Genomic DNA, 10,876 nt, shown 5'->3' with positions numbered 1-10,876 from the left:
ATTTTTTTTTCAGAAGCGCACAAAATGTAGAGCTTTATTTAACACCAACGATGCACAGTTTCATAAAAAATTATAATTTGTAAGCCAGTTGTTTTTCTGGTTCACTGTTTGCAAGAGCCTCTATTGGACACATGAAGGCGCCATTTCCATGCACATGGAAGAATAGACTGTTTTAATGAAGCTGCATTAAGAAACCGGCAAGTTGTAAAAAGGCTGCTGTTAAAACAAGCTACAATATCTTTGGCACTACGGTCCACAAACACGCATTCAGTGTTGTTGTTATTGAATGCGACTGGTACAGAGAAGAGGGTCAGGACGCACAGATTGCACACTATTTATAGTTTGGAAACAGCTCACATTCTTAGCTGACTGGCTGATTTTTTTTTTTTTATCAAGGGCTTCAAGCCTGGATGCAGAAATAATTGACACACAAATATAATCTTTACATTAATATGATTAAAAAAAAAGCCATCACGAGACTCAATGTTGCAGTATGAGCCTAGCACCCTGAGAATTTCCATTACGCACAGGAGCGCTCACATGCCTTCTGGACGAGCCCTCGAAAGGAGCAGCGCGCAGGGAGAGCCTTGGTGGCGCCAGTGAAACACGAGCTCCTGGCATTATTTATCACCGTTGAAATTAACTTCTTAGATTTCCATGCATGCATGCATACAATCTATTAATATTCTATTATCATGTCATATGGTTCGCATCTTCCTCCCAGTACTCCACAGGCGGAGCAGGAGTATCAAAAAGTTCAAGACTCCCTCCAGTAAAGTCCTTTTGAATTTTTGGTCTGTAGATATATATAGGCTATATATATATATATATATATTTTTTTTTTTTTTTTTTTCCCAGCTGAACATTGGAGCATTCCCACCATGGCCGCTGCACCCTGAGGGGAGATGGATTTAGAGGTGAAGGATGAGAACGGATCGAGTTGTGTGTCCCGGAATGAGAGCGAGCGCGGACTGAGCGCTTCCTCCGCCGGAGTGTCCACTGCGCTGGCCAGCGTGCTGATATTCACCATCGTGGTAGACATCCTGGGCAATGTCCTCGTCATATTGTCCGTGTACAGGAACAAAAAGCTCAGAAATGCAGGTGAGCGATAAAGAGACGATAAAGTGTCGATTTTGGAATAGACACAAGGTAGGATATACTGTATGCTGATGGAAATAACAGCTTTAATGGTCAAGCTATGTGACAAGCAGACACACTAAAAATCTTTTATTTTATCAAAATGAATGTGAAAGAATTTTATTATTTCAGAAAAAAAAAAACAGTTTGCCAAGTGACTCTTTAATTAGTCACTTCTGCTCAAAGCCAAAAGGACAAATCTCTGTCTCAATGACTTACAGTACTGTATGTGGGTTGCCTTGTTTTCCTCTCTTCATTCATAACTACAATTATGTAATATAACGTGTAGCTGTGACCTATTTGCTTGACAATCTACAGCTGCTATCTAAAGTGAGCTTCCAGTGTCAGCGTGATGGAGTTTCCTCAGCTTTGCCTTTTGCTGCCTTCATATTTCTTCATAAGTGATAACCCCCATGGCTTTATCCTTGGTTCTCCATCTCAGATGGATCACATATATCAGGACCTGTAGTGTCCCATGGGCAACCAAGGTGAGAGACGCTGCTGTATAGCTTCAATGCCCTTTTGTGCAAATTTTTATGTTGAACTCAACCTCATATTTTATTGTGCATTTGAAGCAGAAAACACTGTGAAGATGAATAAGATATTTATCATGTTTCTTTCTTGGCAAATATGCCATCATCATTTAATTGAACCCTTTACTTTGTAGCCTGTAGCTGTCTCAAATGCCCAGTGTTCCTGTCATTTCCATTGCCTTGCACTAATTTAGAAAAATAGTCCGTAAATTGTTTTTTTTAAGTCTTTGTGTCTGTATGGTGGGGAGGGACTTCCCACCAGTCATTTTTGTCCAATCCCTAAACAAATTCAAGTATCAGTCATATTTTGCATTGCAGATTGTGTGTGTTGCTGTCCATCCCCTTAAATTAAAACAGATAATCTAAAAGTAGTGGCAAAGGAAATTTTCAAAGAAACAGTAACAGGACAGTGTCAGCAATAAACATGTATTGAAGCCCTGCAGGGTTTATGACACAAGAAGCAGTCGTAAAAACACATAATGCATATTTTATTTTCAAGTCACAGAAATTCTAAAAAAAAGCACAGTTTAATTATACTATCAAACCTCATGATTTTGTTTTCCAACAACAACTGAGCAGAACACTAAGATGTTTTTTCCAGACGACGAAAACAGAGCAAAGAGTTTAAAAAAAACTGTATATTTAACGTTGTGCCGCTTTGAACTTAAAGGGGAGATCATGCACCATGCACAATTAAACCCAGCAGCTCTACAGTCAAAAGTAAAGCCAGGAAAGCCTTCTGCTGAGGCAAAAGACTAAACTCAGTGATCACAACATGGTGCTAATGAGTACATGAGAATCAGGCAACGGGATTGGGTCAGCAAGTGTTTGGAATAATGGGCTTTTAATTACAATTTCAAATACATTACATAACACATCCAATGTGTTCCTGTGCCAAAAGCAGTTTGGCAAGGACTTTAGGAGCCTGGAGAATAATTTCATTATCTGGATTGCAAAAATGCCACAGTCGACTGGTCTCAAACAGTCTTCTCCATGCTGGTGGACTATAGACACTGTGCTGATTACTGACCTAATGTGACCGCTATCCTTCTCTAATTGGACTGAGTGACAGACCAAGTCACACGACAGTCCTCACCAGTGTTGTGGTGTGTGTGTGAGTAGAAACCCGAAACTCCAGCATATCTTAAGTGTGTCCTTAAGCGACTGAAATTGTTACTGCTGTGCGCCTATCATCAATCTCCTCTCTGTTCTTAACAAGCTATTTATAGATTTGGCTCACTTTGAATCAATGTTTAATTGTACAGAGTTTTCCGAAAGGAAAGCATGGGCACAGCAAAAGAACGACAAACAGCTGTAGGGAAGATCTGACCGCCATTGAAATCAGTTTCTGTGATAGATGGCTGCTTTGTGAAGGGGTTATAGGTGCAGTAATATACAATAACACCTTTGGGCCCACAAACTGACTCATGAGTGATATACTGAGGTATGATGTATAATTTACAGTGAGTAACGACATATTTTGTTGAATCTGGTGTGGCAGGCAGACTGCTGAAAACATCCCATCTCTTCTCTCCATTACACACTATTCAGACTGCTGGTTATCTTCCTCATTGCAGCAGCACCTTTCCGCTCTGCTTCACTTCAATTCGCCCCCCTTGCCTCCACATATCCCTCCGCTAACCACTACTCAACCCCCCAAAAAAACACATGCATGTGTGCACATTTGGTAGATGCTGGTATATCTTTGGATTTGTCTCTAATATCTTCATGTATTTGGAGAGAACTGGTACCATATGTTCCATATTTTCAAAGGTTTGCAGGTTCCCTCAAGTGTGCAAATGTAATAGGATCTATCCAGTGAATCTTCAAAGGGTAAAACATGGCACTATAGAACTGCCAATGGGGTGTTAACACTAGAGTTTCCCACTGGGGTTAACCAAACTAAAAATACACTCTGAAAATGCACTCATGAGAGAGAGGGACAGAGGAGGAAAATCATGATGGGGAGCAGATGGAGGCAAATAACGAAAGAATGAGCTTGACTGTGTGTGTGTGTGTGTGTGTGTGTGTGTGTGTGTGTGGGGGGGGGGGGTTGTGCAGCTTACACCTCGATGTAAGGGGCTGTGGTTGCGCGGTGTGTAAGAATGGGAGATTGAATTTTGTTAAATCATGCACCACATCCTCTCAGTCACTCTGCAGTCATGAATAAAACCTGAAAACTGCAGTGTCCAGAGGGGGTTAATTGAGTCAGTGGACTTAGTGAGTCAAACCAGAAGCCAATTTAAAATGACAGCACAGATCCACGGGGAATATCACTTAGCACACTACATTAAACATGCCTTCTTTTCCCGACAACAAAATGATTTGACTAAACCACACCAAGAAAAGCTAAATGCACTGTTTACATTACATCCAATCTCTCCTCGACTGTTCTATTTTAAATTTGCATTTAATTCACCATCATCCTCGTATTTCCGGGATTGCGCCTAACGAGTGAAACCTTGTTGGACCAGACGCTGCTTGGGTCCTGATGGTCTGATTTCTCTCAGGGCCAGTGAGTCTTATTTTCTCAGACATAAAGGATCTAATGGGTAGATGGCCTTTGATGATGATGACAATGGTGTTTTGGCCGGACTCATAGCGGGCTGCATCACCAAAAGGCAGCTTGTGTCAGTTTAATGTTAAACTTCTTCGAAACAATTCTCTGGTCCCTTGAACACGAGTTCATGAAGTCGTCACAACTAATTTATCAGCGCTAATGTCCTTGCCGAAAGGTTATTGTTGCTTATTTATGATAACATGACTAACTAATGAATGTAATCACATTTTTGAAACACACTCGTAGTAATAAGCCTCATGTTACTGACTTACAGCCGGATCCAAGCGATGTCAACCCTCCTACACATTTTTATGAATTCATCTGTCTTTCTAAATATAACTAGGGTGAGCGTAGTATATCATGTTTACTGTATGAGCAGTGAGAGTGATGGGATACAGAGGGTGGGTTTGAGATTCACATGTGTACACAGACATGGAACTCCTCCGATTGAAGATCGACTCTGCTTTTGTTTTGTCTTTTGGACTTTTTTTGGGCTTGCACTTAAATCTTCATTATGTACCTATTCTTGCTCCAGCATTACTCATTTTTTATTTCCTAAATTGTTCTTTTTATTATTCAGAAGTATTTAGCTGGAAGAGCAATATGCCATAAATACGTTGCATACCAAGCCTGTTTTAATGCATGTGTAGGTTTATATGCTGGGTGGGAGGTAGTTTCTGTCCAATATATTTTTGAATATGCTGCAGCCTGGTGGGTGCTGCATGATTCTGGTGAAAAATGTCTTATTCCAGTCACGCAGAGCTGAATAGTTGCCTCTTGTACAGTTTTGATTTATGTCACATCCAGAGAAGGAGACACACTGGGGGAATCCGTGGGGTGGTCCCTTCACTCTCGGGAGGGACAAACTTTAAAGCAGGATCAGTTGATGTGATGCCGAGTTTCACTTGGTTGACAGTTGTGTGAGAGTGTACTGTAAGATCAGATTCTAATTACAGAGGCAATTTCAGAGAAGATAAAGGCTGCAGGTCAGCTGTCTCTGATGGCATGTAACCAATCAGCATTCAGGTTAAGCTCTATTCAACTCACACCCGTTGATAATAATAGCTCCCAAAGATGTGAGCAGGCACGACTCTATTCTGGTATCCAGGCGTGAGAATATCAGTGTTGGTCTACACCAAAAAAAAGAAACGTTTTGAGTGCTGTGAGTTTGGGTGTGATGAGCATCAGTCTGTCCAAGTTGGTTAATTAAACACGGTTTGTCCAATGTTTTAATTATGAATGCCAACAAAACTAAGAGTCATCTGGCCGCTTCACAGCAATCCTCTCCGCGGTGTTTTAGCACTTACCTCATGCTCTTGATGATAAGGGGGAGAGAGGGTTCAGCCAGAGAGAGCTAAAGGCTGTAGCATGCCCTGTCCAGCCACCTCACATTAAAAAACACTGAGCCCCATGCTGTCAGTGAGGAATCAAACCTCTGCACAATGTCAAATGCACACAGCGAGTACTGTGAGCTTCACAAATACAATCTGACAGATTTGCCCACTGAGCTGACTCGAGGATGAAGAACAAATGCATTTATTTTTATCTCAGTAGGGTCGGAGAGATGGCTTGTGCTGTTTTAGTAACTTGGAAATAGACTGTCTCTGAGTACCTATGCCAGTTCTGTGGAAAAACACAAGATTCTAAAAAATTTAAATCATAAATGTCCCCAAGTTAGGAAGCTATAGAAATAAAATGACATGATTATAATGTTGTATGTTCTTTATTATTTTTCTTATTGCCACATTTGAAGAATCAGGTTCAGGCGATTAAATTAAAATTAGACATGAGTGTGACACTAGGGTGCTGGGATTGTAACAAGCTTTGAACGCAAAGGATTGATGGCCAACATGTGTTTTAAATCCACTCCCATCATATCTGCCAATCAACCCTGTTGATTCAGCTGTTGTGAGTAAGAGCCTTGCGCCTTCACATTTCAACTGCAGAAGGTAGTTTATGTTATATCAACCCTGAAATCACCCCAATGTCTGACACAAAATGTTGTCAAAATGAGGCACATTATATATAATCCTTTACAGATTATTTACAGGAAGCATACATGTTTATACTCGAACCCGTGATGTAATGATACATGAGAAACTGGCTAAAAGTTGATAATGACAAGCAGTATGTAATCATGTTTTTGGACTGGTTTATTTGTATCAGCTTGATGCTGCTCGCTACATAATTATATGATAAAGAGTTTTATCTTTTAAAAGCTGGGTAAACTGTATATAATGGTGGCACTGGGTTTATTTGAGCAAAATCTCCACTCCACCCTTTATTGCATGTCTACTCAAAACTTATGGGAAGCTAATGCGTCTTTTGCAAAACACCAATTCAGTTGCATTGTGGCTCCACTGTACTGCATATTCTTGTTATCTATCATCTTGTCTGACACAACATTACAATTTGATATATTGTTTTATTCTCCCCCACCAAGAACAGCTGCACTGTAACAACATTAGACGTCATTTTCTATGATTCATGTCTTCTGAGGAGATCCAGTGTCACACAACCAACAACTAAGACCTCAGGAGAACAGGAACTTGTTTGGATGTAATAGGACACTAAAATCACCCATGCCATGGTTTCTGTGTGCTTAAACTCACTGTTCGACTGTGTTCCCCAGGGGCAAGGAAGCTTTAAAACAAAACCGCCTGATTTGAGCATTTTATTGGAATGGCCCCGCCAAATATATTAGCCTGACCATACAATGAATTTCTTGTTTCTGTGACTGAATAGATTTGTGGGTTGTGTGTTGGGAAACAAATTCATAGTTTATATCAAGTCGGATACTTGCGTTAGTACATTAACATGTAGTGCACTGTGTACGCTATGTACTTACTTGCCTAGTGTGTGAATTTCAACAGGGTAGTGTCTCAAACCACACACACAGCTTCCTCGGCCGCCATTGGGCGAGAAGTGTCCAGCATTGCACGCACAACTTTTTGACTGTTATGAGTGCAGTATACGGGTACTCATAGTGCACTACATTTTACCATACTTACATATACTATATATACAAATATACTAACATACTCAGTGTCAACACACTTATGCACTCAAAATAGCAAGTTTAGATACGGAGATACGCAATTTGAAATAGCATGAGAGTCAACAGCCATGCTAGCAGCTTACGAAGCTCACTAAGATAATGCTAACATAGCAGATTTAATATTTATCATCCTCGCTAATGTCTAATGTCGCAAATGTCCATAATTGCTAGCGAATTTGCCCCGAACACAAAGTACAGCTGAGGCTTTAGTTTTGCAGGTATTAAACCAAAATATTGGACAAATTAAAATGTTGATGATGATGGTAGATTAAATGACAAAGTCAAAGCCACAATTATTACTTATTCGTTGTTATGAAACAAGCGGATCACAGTTCTTTTTGTGATTAGTATCCTTTCATCTACTGGCTTGACCTCTGTGAGTTAATTTTGAAAGCAGTTACTAGCACTCGGGAAAGTAACACGAAGCAGGGTTCAATTCACAATGTTCTAAAGGTTTAATGAGACACAAGAATATATACATTTTCTAACAATCCATTCACTTTGATGATGTGAGAGTAGATAGATAAGAAAGAGGCGCCACAAGGAAAGGAGGATTGTTGCAAGGTAGGTTCACGCAGATAAATCTTCAGGATGGAATGTAACAGATGAATACCTGTACATCATAGTAATCCATCCAATCCAAGAGATCTTTCACTCAAAACTATAAATGTGAACCTCATGGTGGCGCTAAAGGAAAAGTCACAGGATCACCAAAGTCACTGGGATTCATCCTCTGGGTACTATGAATATTTGTACTGTATCTGTGGCATGGCAATCCACCCAATGTTGAGACATTTCAGTTTGGACCAAAGTGGTGGACTGACCGACTGACAGAGCACCATTGCCATCCATATTTATATAGCACTTTGAAAAGTGCAATATACATAAAAATGTATTATTATTATTATTATTATTATAGAAATTAAATAAATGAAATGTTAGTTTTTAAAACAGTTCATGTGAGGAAAAAATGGTGTTGCAACACTGAGAGAGCTGTGACAATAAAGCATGTGTCTGGATCCATATCGCTGTAGTGGAGAGTACATGGTAAAAGCCTCGCCAAAATGAGCCACAGCGGGCAGAATGAAGCTGCTCTTTTATGATGGTAAAACACAGTTGTACCTCCAGTGACCCATTTTATTTTAACCCGGAGCCGAAAGTGAAAAGGGAATGCTAGTTTGGGTCATGTTTTGTTCTGTTATCTAAACCTCTTCTGTTTCTCCAGGCAACATCTTCGTGGTGAGTTTATCCGTAGCAGACCTGGTGGTGGCGTTGTACCCTTACCCTCTGGTCCTGATAGCCATTTTCCACAATGACTGGACCATGGGTGACCTGCACTGCCAGGCCAGCGGCTTCATCATGGGCCTAAGCGTCATCGGCTCCATCTTCAACATCACGGCCATCGCCATCAACCGGTACTGCTACATCTGCCACAGCCTCCACTACGACCGCCTGTACAGCCTGAGGAACACCTGTTGCTACCTTGGCCTCACCTGGCTGCTCACTGCCCTCGCCACTGTGCCCAACTTCTTTGTCGGCTCTCTGCAGTACGACCCTCGCATCTACTCCTGCACCTTCGCCCAGACGGTCAGCTCATACTACACCATCTCAGTGGTGATTATTCACTTTCTGATCCCGCTGCTGGTGGTGTCCTACTGCTACATGAGGATATGGGTGCTGGTGATTCAAGTGAAACATCGGGTTAAACCAGACCAAGGGACCAAACTGAAACCTAGTGATGTGAGGAACTTCCTTACTATGTTTATGGTGTTTGTGTTATTTGCAGTGTGCTGGGCTCCACTGAACCTCATAGGCCTGGCTGTAGCTATAAACCCCGCAAAGGTTGAGCCATACATACCTGAGTGGCTCTTTGTCACAAGCTACTTCATGGCGTACTTCAACAGCTGCCTCAACGCCGTCATATATGGGCTACTAAACCAAAACTTCCGTAAGGAATACAAGACAATCCTCCTTTCTCTTTGCATACCTCGTTTGCTCCTCATGGAGACCTCAAGGTGTGCCACAGAGGGACTGAAGAGTAAGCCTTCTCCAGCTGTAACCAACAACAACGTAGCAGAGATAAATGTATGAACTTAATGTTTCACTGGGAAACTCAGATTCAGTTTCTCTGGAGCCTCATTGTGGACGTGTGCCATGATTTACTCAGTGCCTTGTCACAAGATGTTTTTCGTTTTCCAGTTGTAAAGATGTAATTGTGTTTAGAGAGGACAGTGCTACACATGTACAGTGTCAGACACCGTTCCCTCATGTAGAGAGAACAAAAATGAATTGTATCACCGGTACATTGCGCTCCTTTGTGACCCTGCACTCTATTTAAAGACAGACCATCTGGTTCACAAGCAAGAAAACAAACAGGTAACTTGTCACCAAAAGAACATTCAGACCATGGAGGGTAATCTTTAATACAACGAGCAGAGCCGTCGCAGGGGGGGGTGCGAGGTCCTGTGCGAACTTAACGTGTGAGGCCCTGCTCATTGACATACACTGTGATGTGATGCGCAAGAATCACTGTCAACCCGCGGGGACTGCCATTATTCAGACAGCTATATCTAGTCATATCTTGAGTGTGTGTGTGTGTGTGTGTGTGTGTGTGTGTGTGTGTGTTCTCGTCTGTCTTGCTGTGTGTGCACGTCTTATATGTGGACATACGCCCTCTGTCAATGTTGCTGAAACACGTGCCAAACTAGATCATGAAAGGCATTGTCACAGAGGTAGTTGTATTTGTATTTTGATATTAAGAGAGATAACAGACTATTTAGTTGTCAGAATAATAGGCCGTCTGACCTACGGCATGGCAGCTCAGCTGCATGTCACTTTATATTCTTTCTATAGCTTTATATATCGTCCAACTTACCATGCTGGATAAAGTGAAAGTCACTTTCCTTGCCTTCTCTCCCGCAATCTCAGCAATAAAGTCTTTTTAATCCAGTGCTTGTGAAGTTGGCCGCACTCTCGTGTAACTGACATTGTTTCTCCCGTCTCCTTCTTCCTCGCTCGCACGCACGCAGCATACGCTACCTTAACCATGGTAACGGCGTTACATTTTAAATGAAAAAAAAAACAAATCTGATTTTTAGACAAACTGGGATTTAATTTTACATCACATCGAGTCAAGGACATCACAAAAAAATATGGAATGTAAAAAAAAAAGAAAGAAAGAAAATAAGAAAGAGAAAAAATAACTGCATCATAGCAAACCAGGCAGGCGCGAGGCCCCAAGAGCCGCGAGGCCCTGTGCGCTCGCACAGTTGGCACAACCCATGCAACGGTTCTGACAACGAGTCAATACATACCGAACAGACTTCCGTTCTCATGTCACATTCCAGTATGTGTATTTCATGTGCATGAGAATGACACACTGCTTATTTGCACAGATCGATTATGAGTATGTCAACAGCATCGTCAAAAGAGAATAAATGTATTTCTCATTCTCACTGTGTCTCTGCGCGCTTAAATGCAGCAATAATGATGGAAAAGTCTAATAGTTGGTTGTTTTCCCTCAGTGTAATCTGATTTTAGATTGAAACTCAAGCCTTTTTATTCAATGCTCGGCTCAATTATCAAGGA

General features: G+C 41.3%; 1 protein-coding gene across 2 annotated transcripts; it reads left to right on the top strand.

Moving 5' to 3' along the window:
- The first annotated feature begins 268 nt into the window (after positions 1-268).
- mtnr1c (melatonin receptor 1C) lies at positions 269-10,447 on the top strand. Of its 2 annotated transcripts, none has more exons than XM_036003700.1 (3): positions 269-805; positions 850-1,101; positions 8,514-10,447. In XM_036003700.1, the coding sequence occupies exons 2-3, from the start codon at positions 906-908 to the stop codon at positions 9,377-9,379; spliced, it is 1,062 nt and encodes a 353-aa protein (XP_035859593.1). In that variant the 5' UTR covers positions 269-805; positions 850-905; the 3' UTR covers positions 9,380-10,447. The 2 variants fall into 2 exon arrangements, with proteins under 2 accessions (XP_035859593.1, XP_031175543.1); XM_031319683.2 differs by lacking the exon at positions 269-805 and adding an exon at positions 1,580-1,625 and having other exon boundaries at positions 971-1,101.
- Positions 10,448-10,876: the final 429 nt, after the last annotated feature.

This window comes from Sander lucioperca, chromosome 1 (assembly GCF_008315115.2).
Source record: "Sander lucioperca isolate FBNREF2018 chromosome 1, SLUC_FBN_1.2, whole genome shotgun sequence".
Taxonomy (NCBI): domain Eukaryota; kingdom Metazoa; phylum Chordata; class Actinopteri; order Perciformes; family Percidae; genus Sander; species Sander lucioperca.
The sequence above is the reverse complement of the archived record's forward strand: the minus strand, read 5'-3'. Positions and strand labels throughout refer to the sequence as shown.